Source organism: Caretta caretta, chromosome 8, assembly GCF_965140235.1.
Source record: "Caretta caretta isolate rCarCar2 chromosome 8, rCarCar1.hap1, whole genome shotgun sequence".
Classification (NCBI taxonomy): Eukaryota; Metazoa; Chordata; order Testudines; family Cheloniidae; genus Caretta; species Caretta caretta.
Window position 1 is genome coordinate 42,793,134 of NC_134213.1, and position 19,320 is coordinate 42,812,453.

The following is a 19,320-nucleotide window of genomic DNA, read 5'->3' on the forward strand; positions in this document are numbered from 1 at the left end:
CTGACCCAATATGACAGTTCTTATGTTCCAAGGCTGCTCAGAGCTTTGAGAAGTTTCCTCTTCTGTGAGCCTCTCCACCCCACACTTCATGCAGCTCAGGAAAAACTGCAGAGACTCAGCAGAAGCCACTTGCCAGCCCAGCGGTGAGAGGCTCCACACCTGCTAATAATTTACACAGGCACTATTGAATAAGGGGTACAGCTGTGCTGCCTAAAGAGTTAAAGCAACAGAATGCAAAGACATGTGTGCAGCTCCGGAGGGGACCGGGGGGGACACAGACACTGACAGACATACTGGGGGAGGACTAGGGGCTGAGGCAGGGTAATTGGACATAACATGGGGAGGGTCAAGACTCCAAAGAGGCAGGAGTGTTCCCGACTTCTCTCCAGCTAGAAGCTTGTGACCCAGGAGTGCAATATGGCGCAGATGGCCTCTCCATTTCAACTGAAGAGGAAATCACACTGTTGGATCCGAGGGGGCAGTGCTGACTGAGCAACAAAGTGACCCCAACACCAGCATGCAGTGTGATTTGCTATGCAGTCCCCAGAAGGAGGACTTGACTCCCACTAGTGCCTGATCCACTGGACCACACTGCTGCCTTCAGTTAGCAGTGTATTGACATTGCTCAGCTGCTAACAAGTTTAATTTGATGAGGCACTAACAGAAACCACTGTCAGAAGCCCCCCCTCCCCCTGCCCAAAGTCAGTCAGCCCCCCACTGCTCACACACTCAGACAGTTACTCACCACCACCACGGTGCTTCAAAAGCCCCGAGATTCATACTCAGGCCTTGTCTACACTCAAAACGCTGTAACTGCACCACTGTAGTGCAGTAAAGACATTACCTACGCCCTGATGGGAGGGCTTCTCCCACTGATGTAGGTAATCCACCTCTCCAAGACAGTGGGAGAATTCTCCCATTAACGGCTGTGCCCGGGGTTAGTTTGGTTTAACTGCATTGCTCAGGGGCCGTGGATTTTTCACACCTGAGCGATGTAGTTATACCGACCTAATTTACTAGTGTAGACCAGGCCTAAGTGGGGAACAAGGTAACCTATCTGTTTATCTTGGCATCTAGAGCTCAAGACTACCCGAAAGGGCTTTTCGTAGTACCCATAACAGGCACGTATTACTGGTTACCCTTCTTCTTTGTTCCCCAAGATGGTCAGTAAATGCTGGTTTTGTCTAAGTTAAGCAGAATCAGTGAGAAGCGCCTGCCTGCCCTTCTGGAGGGAGACCAATGCTCTGTGGCCTCCAGCTGGGGAGACAGGCCATGGTCGGGCCCTGTGCATGGGGTGAAGCATGGGCAAAGCTTGAAGCTGCTGTGTTGCAGAGGACTGGTGGCTGCCATCAGGCACAAAAGACCAACCCAGGGAGAATAAGTGAAGAAAACCTGAGGGGCAAAACAATTCCAGCTGGACACACGGGCTCCTTGCCCTGGATGTTAGAAGCCTGAGGTGGATGGAACTACACAACTTACCAAAGGGAATGCTGAAGAAGGGGCTGCACAGAGCCTTTGCAGCAGTGGCTCTTTTTGCTTGGTCGCCGTGAAGCATGCTAGAAGACAAAGGGAGACGTTAAGTTTTTGCACACAGCAGCCCCACAGTAAAGGCAGTGATGAGATCTGCATTTCAAGTGAGGCTGGAACCTTACATATACAAACCCCACAGCATGTCTTCCCCCTTACAACACTCACACACGTGGGATTTCTGTGCATTTTCTTTTGTCCATAAGGTGAGAATTTAGGTGTTACAAGCCCCTTAAAGGGCTTCTTACAGGAATGTTTGGTGAGTAACTTTTCCAGACTCCTCTACCAAAATTGAGTTTGGAAAGTGACACTTAGATTTTAGCACAGGCCCACGCTGATGAGTGGTTTCATTTATATAATCTGTTATAACCATTTCTAGCTACAGGTCCATGATCGAATATTCTCCTACAGATGCTGCCCTATGGCTGCTCCAGAGTCTACCCTTTCACAGTGAGATGGCTGGTCTCTGAAAAGCCTCTGCATATTCCCATTTATGGGATGGCAGGCGACTGTACCACGGTGACCTAGAACCTTCTGGGAAAGCTGCGATCATTGGGGCTCACAACACTGGATGCTCAGGGACAAACTTCCATCCCCTCTCCCAGCCTCCATATTTATGTCCTCTTCCCCACGGGAGTTCTGACTCCCCTGCTGCTAGTGGGGGAAGCTCTGAGCAGCAGCTAAGTGACATGACTGGAGCTCTGTTGCAGCCCACCAGGTGGTCAAGTCAGTTTCTTTGCTGCTAGAGTTATTCATTTACTCTGCTGTTACTTGGGAAATATCTGAGCAGCAGCAGCGCTGAGCCCTCTCCTCTACTGACTTAGGATATGCAGATGCTCCTATCTGGACCTTACTGACATCACAGGGGGAAGGCATTTTTCCAAACATGTTTCATCTACTGGCTTAAAGAGATGCTGCCAAAGCCTCATCACCATCGATATTTTTATACCAGTTCCCCATCATCCCACTTCCTGGATGGCAACAATGGGAGTGCTAGCATAGGCAGGCCACCAATATTCTCTGCACTCACTTGTGCAGCCCTGCTCACACAGTAGTTAGAATACCAGGAGTCAGGCACTCCTGGAGCTGCACTGCCAACACAACAGGGGGAAAGTTTCAGGAGAGCAGGTAGCCTAGGCGAGCACTGCAAGGCTCCTCGGTATCTGAATGCAAGACAAACCCTTACAAGTAGAACAGTACTGCTTGGATCAGCATACATGTGCCTCAGAGTAACATGTAACACATTTGCTATTTGCAATATACCTCTTGATAAGGTCTCTGAGGTGATAGGCTGGGATGGCTGAATTTACCACACCTTCACTGGCAAAAATGTGATCAATGATGGCAGAACTGTTTGTCTGGAAAGCAAAGGCAGCCAGGGTTAGAAGAAAAATAAAATCCTGGGGTGAACATTCACCAAAACACTGGAGACTGAGGAGGCATTTCCTATGGGTAGAGGCCTACCAAATTCATGGTCCATTTTGGTCAATTTCATGGCTAGAGGGTTTTAAAATTGGTCAATTTCACAATTTCAGAAGTTTATATCTGAAATTTCTTGTTGTTGTAACCATGGGGGTCCCGACCTAAAAGGGGATTGGGGGGGTGGGGGGGGGGTTGTCGCAAAGCTGTTGTAGGAAGGTCATAGGATTGCCACCCTCACTTCTGTGCTACCTGCAGAGCTGGGCTTTGAAGGCAGCAGCCCCAGGGGTTCCTGCAGCAGGAGGAGGCTCCCAAAAGTGGAGGCAAGTCTGATCTCCCTGTGCTAGTGGGAGCACCCCAGCCAGGGGCTACTAGAGGCTAGCACTGGCCAGTCGCGGATTAAAGCATGGGTCCTGGCCAATTTGGGCACCATGAGCCAAAGGGAGGGGGGCAAGCACCAGCACGCTGAGCCACGGGGGGTGGAAGCCCCGAGTCCAGCTACACGGCTGCTGCAGCACAGAAGTGAGGGTGTACCACACACACTTCTGTGCTGCCTTTGGAGGTAGGTCTGATCTCCCCACTGAGAGAAGCTGTGCAGGGGAAGGACCAAGTCCTGTCCCTTCCCAGGCCAGCCTGGACTAGCAGTTAGGAGCCTCCAGCTGGGACGCTTCCAGTGGCATGGGGAGATCAGATTTCACAGGGAAGGGCTTATTTCACCATCTGTGACACATTTTTCAGTTCTTTACTGGGAGTCTTTCTGACTGATGCCTACTGCCAAGAGAGGAGCTGGAAATAAAAGTGACCATTTCAGAGCAGAAATGTGGAGTCAGTCAGACATGCCTTGCAGCCCTCTCCCATCCTCAGCACACTTCTAGAGTTAATAAACAGCCCTACATTGTGAGAGTCGCACTAAAAGCCAGAGAAAGTTACTGCTTTGTCACCATGCCACTGAACTAGTTGGCAGAAACTTAACTGATCTATTTCATTTTCCATTCTGGTGTTACACCAAAGCTGGCAGTCTTACAAACAGAGCTAAGACGTAGGCTAAGTATACACTACAGAGTTTTGTCGACAAAAGTGATGCCACTCTAATTAAGCTGCTGTTGCATATCCATACTATGCTCCTTGTGTCAGTGGAGCGCATCCACACTAGCAGCTCTTGCATTGACACAGAGCAGTGCACTGTGGGTAGCTATCCCTCTGTGCAACTGGCTGCAGGGTGCTTTGGGAAGGGTTTGCAATGCCTCCTGGGGCAGGTACAGCATCATATGATGCAGGTTCCTTGGGCATCCTACTAGATTGGCAGCCGCTTTTCAACTGAAATGTGTCTGTGGGTGGGGGGGCAGCGTGTGACAGGGTGTGCAAGTTCAGACAGCTGCCGGAAGCAACCAGTCCTGATGCAGGGGGACATCCCCAACCTCAGCCCTCGTCTCCCTCCCTGGCTCTTCACAGCAGTCTCCTTCTCTCACATGCACGCACACACACACACACGCCCCTGCCTCTGTGTGTAGTGTGGGAAACAGCAGCATTCTATGTTAATAATTTTCTCTTTGTTGCAGGCATGCTCAGCTGTCAGAACTTCCTGTAGTTTTGAAAAGGGAGGGGTGCATGCCTGTACAGCAGTTGAGTTCAAAATAGTGAACAGAGCAGTCACAGCGGGCATTGTGGGATACTGGGGGAAGCTAGTTCGGGTGATATAATAAACAGCAGCATCTACACTGACGCTTTGTTGCTTTAAGTTTGCCACAAAAAGCTCTCTGCCTTTCGTCCAAGTGGTTTGGTTTTGTCACCAAAACTGAAGAGTTTTGTTGCCAAAAGTGGCATTGCAGTGTGTACACCTTTGCTGTTTAGTTGCCAAAAGCTGCCTTTTGGCAACAAAATTCTGCAGTTTAGACAAGACCCTAGGCTTCCAACACAGTCCTGGAGCCTCAGCATTTCACCCGTCCCACAGTGCGAATTCAGGTCCCAAAAAGACATCCCCATCCTGTGGACAGGTGCAATTTTAGTGCTCCAGAACAGCAACTCCCAAGAAGGCTGAAGAAAGAACTAAAGGGATGGTTCCAGTGCATTTTCTGGGCATTGGGAATAGCATCATATAAGCAGGATAAAACAAGGGAGCACAAGCTCCTGCAGCATGAACAATGACCCCTGGATTTGGGGATCCAAAGAGCAGTTTTTTCTCACCTTCCATTCCTGAGATTGGACAGTATGTTTCAGTTTCATTCCTGAGAACATTTCCAGTAAAACAATTCCTAGACTCCACAGATCTACAGCAGAGGTACATTCTGTTTCACTCTGGAGCCCCGCCTGAGCCAGGCAGTTCTGCAGCTCTGCCTCTGGAGCCCGATACCCGTCTGTCTGAATGTATTTCACATCCTAAGGAAAATCAAACATATGCTACTAGAACCAGGATTCAGCCAATTCCCCAATCACTCGCCCCTGCCCCTTTATACCAGCTTCCAGATTCCTTTCCAGAAAGGCAGCTTAACAAAAACTTGCTAAATCTCCAGGTGTTAAACAGCCAGCCAAGTTTAGAAAGTTCAGTCTGTTTTGGTAGCCCAGCCAGCAGTTTGGTGAGACACTTGAAAAGAGAACCACCTCTCAGTAAGAAAACTAGTGGCTCATTTTCACATGAATGATTTCTATTGGAGATGAAAGTGAAAGGCAGAGCACCAATATCAATGCAAACTGTGTCATCCTAGACCAGCTCAATGATCCATCTGAACAGGTATCAAGTCTCTTGCCAGGGAGAATTCTAGATGCTTCAGAGTAAGGTGTCAAGTCCGCATAATGCTCCTCCAAAAGCTAATAGAAAAGCACAGGGAGGACTTCTGGGCCTAGCTCACGATCAGCTTAAGTCATAGAGCAGAGAGGATTGATAAAGACTTCTGTTCAAATACTAGTATTTAGCTTTAAAATATTAAACAGACATCTGTAATATGCAGGCAGGGAACTTAAATATACTTTCCCCCCACCTCTCCTCTTCCCCGCAGTCAGAAAAATCTGTAGCAATCAATTCCCGCTCAGCAGCGAAAGCTCCACTTTTTGCTACTGAAGAGAAAGTAAAATGCCTATAGGCTACCTGTTCAAAGAAAAGAGAGGTAGCAGCAGAGGAAATAAACTAAATGCCTCCTTGCTTTTATAGGGCTGCTCAGGAGCATCATTTTAGAGTCAAGCCAGGGCATTACAGCAGAAGAGAGGAGTTTGAAACTAAATTCTCCAGGCAAAGCGTGGAGCCAGCCAACCTTACCAGGAACCCATTCAAAGAGAATTCATTTCAATTCAACTAGTTGACTGTACATCTCTTGCAGATTTATTCTCACAAAGTGCCTTGTAAACTTCAAACTGACATATGAGCTGTATAAAAGGATCTCTTCACCCACCACTAAGTGCAGACAGGTTTGAAGCAAAACACAGCCGAGGTTTAACCACCCAACTAAACAGCATCTTAGGGCAGAAAGAGAACAGTGGCTAGCTAAAACCAAGAGGACATAGGACAAATATTATCCCCAAATCTGGAATTTAGCCACCCCTGCCATCGGGAAGAGCCAAGATTGCTGGTAACCACAAGTGATCAAGACCTCATTTTACCAGAGAACCTCTCCAAAAGCCTAGCACCCCCTAGCTTTAAGTGATAGAAAGAGATATTTTTATTTAAAAGAGGAGAATCTTGTCAAAAAGGCCCAAGAGTCAGAAGTGAGGAAATTAAAAATCACAGACAAGCAGCCCTAGTGGTCACAGAAGGCATTTACGCACATAAACAACGGTGGAAAGAGGACAAGCCAGCTTCAGTCTGTTTCCATGGCAAGACTTAAGGTTATTCAGGTCAGCCTGGATGGCTCCCAAAACCAGGAAATCCAGCTTAACAGAAAGGCCCAAATACAAGAAGCGAATTAAGATGGTTAAGAGGGAATTAGCACAGCAAACAGACAAGGACAGGAAAACCTCAACACATTCTGCTAGGCAGAGTAACAAGTCACTAGCACAGCATGGGACACAGCCACAGGTCCCGAAAGCACTTCAGAGCAGATTGGCCATGCTGCTAACTAAAATATGCTCATTAAAATCAGCTACTGTACCAGAGAGCTCAAAGGTAGCAAATCAAATGGATGACCTTGGCAATCACAGACCAGTGAGCCTTGCTTTCAGTATCAGGCCAAGTGGTTGAAATAGCTGAATCATAGAACATCTAGATGAACAGGATACAACAGGGACAAACCAGCACCACTTCTGAAAAAGAAAATCATGCCCGTCTTGTCTACTTCAATTCTTAGTGGGTGTCAGCCACACCGTGGATGAATGAGAACCAGCTGACAGGCGATCTGGACTTCAAAACCCCTCTGATAGACCCCTCAGAGGAGGCTATTAAGGAAACTAAGTAGTCCTGGATGAAAGGTAAATTAGTGTCATATGTTAACAGTGAGGTGTTCTACAGCTTCTTAGGAGGACTAGTGCTGTTTAACACATGAATGGTCCAGAAAAGGGGCTGCCCAGGAAGAGAACAAGATTTACAGATGACAGCATGGTTTAAGTTAGCTGAGACATGTAAAGCCTGAAGCACCAAACAGGGTCTAACAGAGCTGGCTGAATGGAGGCTGCATGGTTGCAGATGAGTCAGTGTTGATAAATGCATGGTAGTGCACATCAGGATAAATAATCTGAACTGCCCATATACTGGGGGCAGGGGTGGGCGGGCTCCATATTAACGCTAGTCATATGGAAAAGGAACCAGGGCATCCTTGCAGAGAGCTCAATGAAAATCTGCTCTATGTGAAGCGGCAGTCAAAAGATCAAACAGAACACAAGGATTCATTAATAGCATCACCCTATCTTGGAAGGAACATAGCAGAAAAAGAGGTCAAAAGATGGGTGAAAACTGAGTGACAGTGAGATTTTCATAGGAGAGACTGAAAAGATGAAGGTTGTTAAGGAAGAGGTGAATAAGAAGGGACATAGGTAATGGTCGTCACAGGCACAAACTTTCATTGGTGCCAGTGGGTGCTTGCACCCCCCCGCCCCTAGCCCTGCCCCGACTCCACCCCCTCCCTGCCTTTATTAGGCCCCTCCCCAAATCCACACTCCAGCCCCGCCTCTTCCCCCAGCGCACCACATTCCTCCTCCTCCCGCCTCCTTCCCAGCTCTTGCCACGCGAAACAGCTGTTTCACAGTGCAAGCGCTGGGAGAGAGGGGGAGAAGCAGGACGCAGCGGCGCGCTCAGGGGAGGAGGCAGAGCGGAGGCGAGCTGGGGTGGGGAGCTGCCGGGGAGTGCAGCGCACGCACCAATTTTTCCCCGGGGGTGCTCCAGCCCTGGAGCACCCACAGAGTCAGTGCCTATAATGAATGCTAGAGGAGAGCCTGTATATTTGTGCGCTCATTTACCCTCTTGCACAATACAAGAACAAGGGACTGTCAGTGAAACTGAAAAGCAACACACTTAAAAAGGGCATTTAACCCCAATGTTTAATCACCCTGAGGAATATACAGCCACGAGGTATCGAAAGACTAAGATCAAGAGAAGGATTAGATATTTACATGGATAATGGGAACATCTGCATTCTGTTAGACGAGATACAAGCTCATGTTCCAGGGCATAGGCCAGGCACTAGCTATCTGGGCTTAGGAAGGAACTGACCCTAGGGACCGACTACTTCCTAGCTGCACCTTCCTCTGAAGCATCTGGTTATCGGTCACAATATGGACCACTGGTCCGACTGGGTCTGCAATCCCTACATTCCTACCGAACTGGACCATTGGCCCAGTAATGATCCACAGAGACGGGTAACCCCTAAAGAGTCACCGTCCCCTCAATATTCCCAGCCAAGCAAATCCACATAGCTGCAGAGAGTTGGCAGGAGCACAGCACAGTGACGTGAAACAGAATTAAGTGCTCCTATAAACAGCGTTCCAAACCTGATTCCCCTCTTTGAAGCTAAGCCCAAAGTCAATGAGTTTAAAGCACTCCTCCTCTGCGCTCCAAAGGATGTTGCGTGGCTTGAGGTCTGCATGAACATAGCCTTTGTGGTGAAGGAAAGACAGGGCCTCTAGCACATCACGGGCACAGTGCTGGATCATCCACATGGAGCAGCCCTGATGGCTGGAGTAGAGAAGCAGCTCTGACACGCTGATGTCCAGCAGCTCCAGCAGGAGGCAGCGAGAAGGGCCATTCGCAGAGAAGTGGTTGGTGAACACTCCATACAGCGTCACTGGAATCAGACAAGGGCAAAGCTGGTGAATTCAAAGTGACTCCGAGTTGTGCATCATACCCGTTCCGCTTCCCTTTAGATCAGTGAGGGAGCGTACAGAGGCTAAAAGCATAGAACGTGCGTCAGAGCGCGTCCCATTGTAAGTTCCAAATCCCAACACAGTTAGAATGGCGCTGTCTGTGAGAGGGCTCTCTGCAGCTGTCTGGAATGGGTTACTGGGGAGGGAAGAGTCACCTTATGGTTAAGGCACTGGACTAAGCCAGATTGCGTGACCTTGGGCAAGTCACTTAGTCTAGCCAGAGTCTCAGTTTCCCATCTGTAGAAAAGGGCCAATTCTGCACTTCTCCCCCCATCATGTCCATTCCCACTGTAAGCTTTCTAGGAAAGGTTTCTCACTATGTGTCTGTGTAGCACCAGCCCTGATGGGAGCTGGGCCTCCAGGAGCTACAGTAAACAGTTAAGTCAAGAGACTCAATGACCGATTGAAGGTGTAACCTACCAGGAGCATGGTTACTCAAACGCAGCCTCATTGCAGAGGAGCCTGCAAGCCTGGGGAAGCGGGGGGGGCACCATGCCTAGTGGGCAGAGGAATGGCCAGTAAAGAAGGGGCTGGGGCAGTCCCCCAGCCTGTCTGAGGGGGAGAGGCTTGGGTGGCTGGGCAGCATGCCCAGGAGAGAAGGCCTCCAAGCAGCAGGGGAACACAACAAGAGCAGGAAAGGGGAGGGGGGGGCCAAAGAGCAGAAGCAGACCCTGAGGCAGACATATTCCAGTGAGGCACCTAGCTAAGACATTCCATATTCTCCCAGTTGTACTGCCCACATGTGCAACTGCGGGAGGTGCTGCTGGGATGAGGTGCGACTCTGCATGGGGGTGTGGGGGAAGAGAGGGAGAGGCCCTCTTCCCACACACGGTTCCACGCCGCCCCAACCTTGTCATTCCCACACTGGAGCACGACCCTGTGGGTTCCAAGCACGTGGCTGAATGTGCAGGAGACGCAGGGATGGGCTCAGGGCCCCACAGACCAACAGCTTTTCATTCTACTCACAAGGATCAGGCTCCCCTCCATGACCCACAGTGTTTGAGCACCTCCCGCCCTGGGCAAGTGGCTTGGTGGTGGATCCCTAGAGCTGTCATGCAGACTTGGATTACCATCCTTTTAATTCAAACCTGCTTTGCAGCACAGCTCCCGCCTGGTCTGAGGGCAGCTCAGCTGGACCTGGAAAACCCCCAGTACAGACAGTCCTCTGATGCCTGCCTCTCCCCACACAGGACACCTGCCCTGTCATGGCTGGGAGGGGAAGAGGGAACAGGCTGGTTTGGGAGCATACAGAGCCAGCCTGCTAACCCTTTTCTTGCTACAGTTGCACTTTGGACTCCAAGCAAGGAGCCAGCAGATTATTCAAAACTCCTACTGGTTCTACAAAATGGTTGGATGCACACTTCAGCACTCTTCCCTTCCCCCACCCAGCACAGGGAGGCAGGGCATAGCAGCCTGCAGCAGCCATATAGGTGGCACCTAGTGTCAGGGCAGACCCTCCTCCACATCAATCTGCCAGATGCTGCAGAAAGAAAAGCCGTAGAACACAGGAGGGTACAAAGTGCCCCCCAGCTCCAGCTCCCACCCTGGCCCAAAGCACAGCCCGCCCACATGGAGAGCTGGGGCCGGTAACTGGAGGTTGTGGGGTGGCCTGTCCTTGGTCTGACCTGATTACCACTGCTGCAGTGGGGGAGTTGTGCAGAGGGAGTTCCCATGCCTAGTGCTGCAGGGAGCTGGTCGGTAGCCCTAGGGGGTGACCCTGGCACAGTTCCTCAGGCTGCCATGGGGAGCGCATATATCCAGTTCCCAAGGAAGGGGTCCCAGCCCATTTCCAATGTTGCAGTGGGGGCCCCAACAGGATGTCGCTGGGGCAGGGACGGTGGAGTCCCCATCCTGGCTCAGGAGAGTTTCGGTTATAGATGTTGCTGGGAGAGAGGGGCTATGGGCCCCTAACACAGTCTGCGGGAGGTCCCAGTTACCAGCACTGTGGAGGGGGATGGGAAGCATGGCCAGGCCAGGGGTGAGGGGGAGCCAGGGTCCCTGTCATTGCTGTCGAGGGGTCCTGGCTCTTGATGCTGCAGTTGGGGTATGTCTCGGCTTGGTGAGAGATCCCAGGGAATGGAGGGGGTCCGGGTTACTTGTGTTGCTATAGTGGGGGAGATCTCTGTCCCAGAGCAGTAGGGTCCTGGCTCCTGATACTGCAGTGAAGGATCAAAGACCGGAGGGGGACGGGGGGGGCACTCTTGGTTGCCCATTTTGCAGTGGGGGAGTGGCAGTCTCTATCTTGGGGAGGTCCCAGTCCATGTAGGGGGTCCCAGTTACCTCATGATGCAGTAAGAGGGGTCCTGTTCCAATTACTGACATTATAGCTGGAGATAGAGCGCCGCTGGCCTGGCAGTACGGGGTTGTGAGCTGGTGAGGGAGGCGGTCCTAGTTACCAATGCTGTTGAAGGGTCGTAGTCCCTGATGTTATGGGGAGGGGGCCAGGCTTGGTGGGGGTACTGGCCCTGTCACCGATACTGTGGTGGTGGGGGTTCCAGCCCAGTTGGACTGGCCCAGTTACTGATGTTGCAGCATGTGGAGAGAAGGATGTGCTGTGGTGGTGCAGGGGGAAGGGCAGGGCTGGCAGGGGCCAGGTCCCCATCACTGATGCCGTGGGGTGGGCAGAGAGAGGGGAGCCAGGGCTAGCAGGGGCCAGGGTCCCCATTACATGCTGTGGGCAGTGGGGGCAGGAAGACGGGGACCAGGGCTGGCATAGGCCAGGGTCCCCATTACTGATGCTGTGGAGGGGCAGGGAGAGGGGGGCCAGGGTCCCGGTTACTGATGCAATGGGGATGCAGAAAGAGGGGGGCCAGGGCTGAGAGGGTCCCCGTTACTACTGTTGTGGAGTGGGGTTGGGGGATCCCGGTTACTGATGCTGTGGTAGGCCTGTGGGGTTCGGGTCCACAAAGCAGCAGGTACCCCAGTTACTGATATTGCAGTAGGGACAGGGGGTTCTGTCCTGGAGGGTGGGGTACCACAGTTAGCAGTGTTCTGGGGGGATTGGCATGCAGGGGTCCTGAATCCTGATCACTGATGTTGTGGGGGAGGAAAAGGGGGTCCTGTCCCAGCCCTGTCCTGGTTAGTGGGGGTGGAAGTAGTGGGCCCAAGAGGGTTTTAGCCCAGGGGACTAGCAGGGGTTCTGATTACCAATTCTGCATAGGGGCCCAGCTGGAGGTGCTGGGGGATGGGTCTGAGCCCAGTAACTGAAGTTGTGGGGATGGAAGTATGGGGGGGTGGGGTGCTGGCCAGGAGGTCAATGGTGGAATCCTGGATGTTGTGGGGATTAGGAGAAGTGGTCCTATCCGGTCCCAGTTACTGGGGTGGGGGAGTATAAGGGCGGGGTCCAGGTTGTGGGATGCAGGGAGGGACCTGGTTACAAATGTTGCAGGAGAGTCCAGGGATGCAGGAGGCCCCAGCTGGTCCTGGTTGCCATAAGTGGGGTCCCGGTCTGAGGAGGTCCTGGTTATCCATGTTGCGTGGGGGATCCTGGTTACGGATGTTGTGGAAAGGGTCATGATCAGGGAGGCCTGGCTTGTAGGGAGTGCTGGGGGTCCTGATTACTGATGTGTGTATGTGTGTGGGGGGGGGGGGGGGAAGGTCCTGGCCTGGGAGAGGAATGCCGGGGTCCTGGTTACCTGTGCTGCATGGGGGTCCTGTTCCAATCCCAGTTACTCAGCGGTCATGGCCAGAGAATTCAGGGTGAACCTGGTTACTGGTGTTGCTGGGGGAGTGTGGGGCTTGTCTCAGCAAAACCCGTTACTGATGTTGAGGGGGTGGGTGGGAAGGTCCCGTTACTGATGTTGCAGTGGAGGGGGTAGGTTGGGGGGATCCCGTTACCGATGCTGCGGTGGGGGGGTCCTCTTACTGATCTTGCAGTGGCGGGAGTAGGATGGGGGATCCCGTTACCGATACTGTGGGAGGTAGTGGGGTAGGGATTCTGTTACCGATGTTGCAGGGGGTAGGATGGGGGGGTCTCGTTACCAATGTTGCAGGGGGGGGATCCCGTTACCGATGCTGCAATGGATGGGATAGTTTGGGGGGTCCCATTACCTATGTGGGGCTGTCCCGTTACCGATGTTGCAGGAGGATCCCGTTACCGATGCTGCGGTGGCGGGATCCTGTTACCAGTGCTGTGATGGACGGGGTAGGAGGGGGGGGTCCCATTACCGATGCTGTGGTGAGGTGTGTGTGGGTGGGGGGGTAGGGATCCCGTTTCCGATGCTGCGGTGGGGTAGGGTGGGGGGTCCCGTTTCCGATGCTGCGGAGGATGTGTGTGTGTGTGGGAGGGGGAGGATCCGGTTACCGATGCTGCGGGGGGAGGGGGGATCCCGTTACCGATGTTGCGGTGGCCCCGCAGCTGCTCCAGCGCGGCGCGCTCCTTGCCGAAGCCGTACTCCGGGGCGCTGCGGGCGGCAGGCCCGGGCCGCGCCGGAGGCACAAACTCCTTGACGGCGCCGAGCGGGGCGCGCGGGTCCCCGCAGCAGCGCACGCGGAAGACGGAGGCGGAGGCGCCGCTGCCGAGCTGGGCCTGCACCTGCCACAGGCGGCCCAGCGCCTCCAGCAGCGGGACCCCAGCCATCGCCTCAGCGCCCGCCGGGAACGAGCCGGAACTCCGCCCCCGCCAAAGGCCCAGCCCTGCCTCCCTGGTCCCGCCCCCAGGACTCCGCCCACTGGCCCCGCCCCCTTTCAGACCCTATCGATACCTCCCACTGGGCCCGCCGCGCCCTCGTCCGAGCGTGCGGGCTGCCGGCTGCCGCAGACTGTTTGGCCTGAGGGCCAGATCGGGTTTCCAGAATTGTATGGAGGGCTGGCTAGGGGCTGGGAGTTGGATAGAGGGCAGGGCCCCGGCCTCGCCTCCTGTCCGACGCTTCCGCTTCTTGCTCCCTGACGGCCCCCCTGGGACTCCTGCCCCATCCGACCCCCCCGTCCCCTGAGGGCCCCCCGCGCCCCATCCAACCACCCCTCCTTCCTGACTGCCCCCCCCGAGACCCCTGCCCTATGTAACCCCTTGTTCCCCGCCCTCTGACCGCCCCGACCCCATCCACGCCCCCTCCCCCAACTGCCCTGCCCTCTATCCAACCCCCCCGCCTCAACTGCCCTGCCCTTTATCCAACCCCCCCCCGCTCCCTGCCCCAACTGCCCTGCCCTCTATCCAACCCCCCGCCTCAACTGCCCTGCCCTTTATCCAACCCCCCCCCGCTCCCTGCCCCAACTGCCCTGCCCTCTATCCAACCCCCCCGCCTCAACTGCCCTGCCCTCTATCCAACCCCCCCGCCTCAACTGCCCTGCCCTTTATCCAACCCCCCCCCGCTCCCTGCCCCAACTGCCCTGCCCTCTATCCAACCCCCCGCCTCAACTGCCCTGCCCTTTATCCAACCCCCCCCCCGCTCCCTGCCCCAACTGCCCTGCCCTCTATCCAACCCCCCCGCCTCAACTGCCCTGCCCTCTATCCAACCCCCCCGCCTCAACTGCCCTGCCCTTTATCCAACCCCCCCCCCGCTCCCTGCCCCAACTGCCCTGCCCTCTATCCAACCCCCCGCCTCAACTGCCCTGCCCTTTATCCAACCCCCCCCCCGCTCCCTGCCCCAACTGCCCTGCCCTCTATCCAACCCCCCCGCCTCAACTGCCCTGCCCTTTATCCAACCCCCCCCCCGCTCCCTGCCCCAACTGCCCTGCCCTCTATCCAACCCCCCGCCTCAACTGCCCTGCCCTTTATCCAACCCCCCCCCCGCTCCCTGCCCCAACTGCCCTGCCCTCTATCCAACCCCCCGCCTCAACTGCCCTGCCCTTTATCCAACCCCCCCCCGCTCCCTGCCCCAACTGCCCTGCCCTCTATCCAACCCCCCGCCTCAACTGCCCTGCCCTTTATCCAACCCCCCCCCCGCTCCCTGCCCCAACTGCCCTGCCCTCTATCCAACCCCCCGCCTCAACTGCCCTGCCCTTTATCCAACCCCCCCCCGCTCCCTGCCCCAACTGCCTGCCCTCTATCCAACCCCCCGCCTCAACTGCCCTGCCCTCTATCCAACCCCCTCCCCTTGCCCCCTTACCCCGCTGCCTGGAGCACTGGCGGCTGATGGGGGAGCCCAGAGGACCAGGTCAGGCCGTGGCTCTGCACCTGCGCTGCCCGGCCGCCCAGAGCGTTGCGGCGGCAGTGACGTAGCACTTGAGGCTGCGGGGGGGACAGCGGGGGAGAGGCCGGGGACTAGCCTCCCGGGCCAGGAGCTCAGGGGTCAGGCAGCAGGGTCCCTTGGGCCGGATCTGGCCTGCAAGCTGTAGTTTGCCCACCTCTGCTCTATACCCCCAGCAGACCTTATGGACCCTGGACACCCACCACCAGACCCTAAACACCTTATACACTCCCCAACACCAGACCATATTGATCCCTTACCAGGCTCCATACACGTTATAGATCCCTCGCCAGAGCCTATACGCCCCCAACTGGGTCCTATAGGCTCACCACCAGACCTGTACACTTTATGGACCCTTGCCTAACTCTACTGACACCCTCACCACCAGATCCTATACTCCTAATAACTCCATAACCCACTATAAATTCCACCAGCCCCTATATACCTCCATATTCTGCCCTCCACTTACACACCTATATCCCTCAATACAGCTCCAACTGCCTCCATATCCTCTAAAATGCCCATTAGCCCCCATACACTCCAATACTCCATAGCTCCTGCCTGCCTTTATAACCCCTATAACCTCTGTATTCCCTCGACTTCCCATAAGCTCCATACAGTAACTCCTCATTTAACGCTGTAGTTATGTTCCTGAAAAATGCAACTTTAAGCGAAATGATGTTAAGTGAATCCAGTTTCCCCATAAGAATTAATGTAAATGGGGGGGTTCGGTTCCAGGGAAATTTTTTTTTGCCAGACAAAAGGCATTATATACATTTTAAACAAGCTATTTAATACAGGTATTAAACAGGCTGGCAGACCCCCCTATCAGCTCCCCTAAGCCCACGCCCTGCGCCTCCCACCCGCCGGCGGACCCCGCAGATCAGCGCCTTCCCCCTGCTCCCCCCGCGGCAAACCAGCTGATTGCCGCAGGCAGGAGGCAGGGGGAGCAGGGGAAAGGTGCTGATCTGTGGGGTCCACCGGCGGGTGGGAGGCGCTTGGGAAGGGGGGCATAGGGGATCTGATAGGGGGGCTGCCAACCATGGACAAAGCAGACGGCCAAACGTTATACCACAGCATTGCACAACTTTAAATGAGCATGTTCTGTAATGGATCAGGGATGTAAGATCGAAACGTTAAGCAAGAGGACATTAAGTGGGGAGTTACTGTACTTGCTGTGCACCCCAATATCCATCCTATACCACCTTATAGGTGCATCCCCTCAGATCCCTATACCTCACACTATCCTATAACCCCACTGTTACCTCAGTTTCCCCACTTATATTGGTTTTATTAAATGCCGCTATTGGATCAAACGGAAAAGATTGGCACTTATTTATGCATGCACACTTTCACCGCATTCATACCCTCATGCACCCACACACTCACACAGGTGGAGAGTTACCGGAGACAGCATAGGAAGCTGAGAAGCTGAAGCATAGTAGATCTGGTGTGTCCGCCTGCGGTCACGGATCTGAGCCGGTGAGCAGGTCAAGAAGGAGCAGGTCCTTAAAAGGGGAAGGGGCCATGTGCTCAGGAGTGCACTCACAAAATTGTACCTCCCGTAAAGGCCCTTTGCCCGGATCACCTGGCCAGTGGTTTGCCACGTTGCATTCCATCGTGCCCCGGGAAGACTTCCCTTCATCGCACCATCCATTGCTGCGCTGTGGGAGACTTACCTTGACGGATCCTGACATCTCCAGTGTCGTGCCTGTCCTGGGAGCGTGAGTATGTGAGTGTGAGTGTGACCCCCCAATTTCTTTTGAGCTTAGCTATCAGTATAATAAGCGTGCTGCTTTCTGCCAAACTCTGGTGGGTCATTAGTCCTCCCTGAGCTTACTAGCTGGCCCAATTTCAGGTAGCACCCACCTACACTTATGCCACCCTAGAACCCCATACCTGCTACACTACCCATAGGTGCCTATAAACCCCAATACCCTGTTGCCCTCATCCATCCCTATGCTTGTCTGCAATTCCCATCTCCGCTGTGCCTCCAGAGACTCCTATGTTGCCAATTCTGGTAATTGTGTTTCTTAAGGCCTTAGGTTCTGGAGGCCTGTCATTAGGGGAGAGTGTCCACTTTCATTTAAAAAATAAGTTTCTAGCCCACCAGGTGGTGGAGGAATGTTTGAAAACATGACCCGAGCGATCCTTAAAGACTCAGAAATCTGCACACCAAGAAAAAGAGCCCAACACTGATGGTTTCTTTTAAATATGATTTTTAACAGGTTTCAGAGCGGTAGCCGTGTTAGTCTGTATCAGCAACCCCCATCTTTTCATGTACTACGTATATGTATCTTCCTACTGTATTTTCCACTCCATGCATCTGATGAAATGGGTTTAGCCCACAAAAGCTTATGCCCAAATAAATTTGTTAGTCTCTAAGATGCCACAATTACTCCGGTTTGGTTTTTTTTTTGATGATTTTTAAGCAACCTCATGATTTTTTGGTACCCAACTCACTATTTTGAAATGGATCAGGTTGGCAATACTGTCCTGTACTTACTGAACATGCAGCTGTCTGCTTTATTGAACTGGCTGAAAGCTAGTGATCTGCTTGTGTGTGTGAGACAGAGAGAACAAGTTTGGGGAGCTGCTGTATGTTCCCCCATCCCCAGTGCAACACCACCACAGGATTTGAAGGCAATGAGGTGACTCATATGAAGTGAAGCTTGGGATCGAGGCCTCAGTGAGAGTCTGTTGTTGTTAGTTTGAGATATCTACCCACCCTTACTCACATGTGCAAGTTTGAACTCATCAGCAAAACTGGATCTGATGAATTTCTCCCCCTCCCTCCACCCACCCAAAAGGACATCTTGTCAGAGATGTGTATGTGTGTAGAGTGTGATGCAACTCTCTCGGAAGCAAAGAGTAGGCATATCCAGCACCAGCAATGTCCGGTGACAGTGGCAGTGCCCAGGCAATAGGTTACACAGGCACTTCCTATCTGTGTCTGTAACACAGTTTTGTGTGTAAAAAACAGTTACCTACCTTCCGTAACTGTTGTTCTTCTAGATGTGTTGCTCATGTCAGTTCCATGCTGGGTATGCGTGCATTACGTGCACCGCTGCTGGAGATTTTTTCCCTAGTGGTATCCATAGGGCTGGCTCTCGCAACCCCTGGAGGCCCGCGCTCATGCAGTGGTATAAGGGGTGCCTCCACCCCTGCACCCTCTCAGTTTCTTCTTGCCACCAACTCTGATGGCGAAGTAGGAGGGCAGGTCTTGGAATGAACATTAGCAACACATCTCGAAGAACAACAGTTACGAGAGGTACATAACCATTTTTTCTTCTTTGAGAGCTTGCTCATGTTGATTCCATGTTAGGTGACTCACAAGCAGCATCCCTAGAGGTGGGCTCTGAGTTCACAGACGTGCGGCTTGCAACACTGCTCTGCTGAAGCTGGCGTAATCTCTGGCCTGCTGGGTGATGGCGTAGTGCAGTGCAAACATATGCACTGACGACCAAGTTGTGGCCCTGCAGTTGTCCTGTATTGGTATACATGCCAGGAAGGCCGCTGAGGATGCCTGCGCTCTTGTGGAATGTGCCTTTCTAATGGTCGGAGGCGGGGACCCCTTTTTTGTAGCAGGCACAGATCCCGTCTGTGATCCAGGAGGAGATCCTCTGGGCTGACACTGGAAGGCCCTTCATCCTGTCCGCTACCGCAACAAAAAGCTGTGTTGATTTGCGACAGGGTCTTGTCCTGTCAATATAAAAGGCTAGGGCCCTTCTTACATCCAGAGAATGCAGACGCCATTCTTCTTCTGACTTGTGCGGTTTCAGGCAGAAGACCAGCAGAAAGATATCCTGTTTGATGTGAAATTGCGACACCATCTTGGGCAAAAAGGCTGGGTGAGGACACAGCTGGACCTTGTCCTTGAAGAAGGTGGTATAAGGGGGTTCAGAGGTTAAAGCCCATAGCTCAGAAACCCTTCTTGCTGAAGTGATCGCCACCAGGAAAGTGA

General features: G+C 53.3%; 1 protein-coding gene across 1 annotated transcript in view; it reads right to left on the reverse strand.

Moving 5' to 3' along the window:
• The window catches only part of UHMK1 (U2AF homology motif kinase 1), a 35,069-nt gene extending 21,237 nt beyond the window's left edge, over nucleotides 1-13,832 (reverse strand). Inside the window, exons 1-5 of the mRNA XM_048860536.2 lie at nucleotides 13,564-13,832; nucleotides 8,857-9,149; nucleotides 5,131-5,322; nucleotides 2,791-2,885; nucleotides 1,480-1,556 (exon numbers count right to left, since the gene is read on the reverse strand). Coding sequence (XP_048716493.1) covers nucleotides 1,480-1,556; nucleotides 2,791-2,885; nucleotides 5,131-5,322; nucleotides 8,857-9,149; nucleotides 13,564-13,807 — 901 coding nt within the window. The 5' untranslated portion in view covers nucleotides 13,808-13,832. The remainder of the gene's footprint in view (nucleotides 1-1,479; nucleotides 1,557-2,790; nucleotides 2,886-5,130; nucleotides 5,323-8,856; nucleotides 9,150-13,563) is intronic.
• Nucleotides 13,833-19,320: the final 5,488 nt, after the last annotated feature.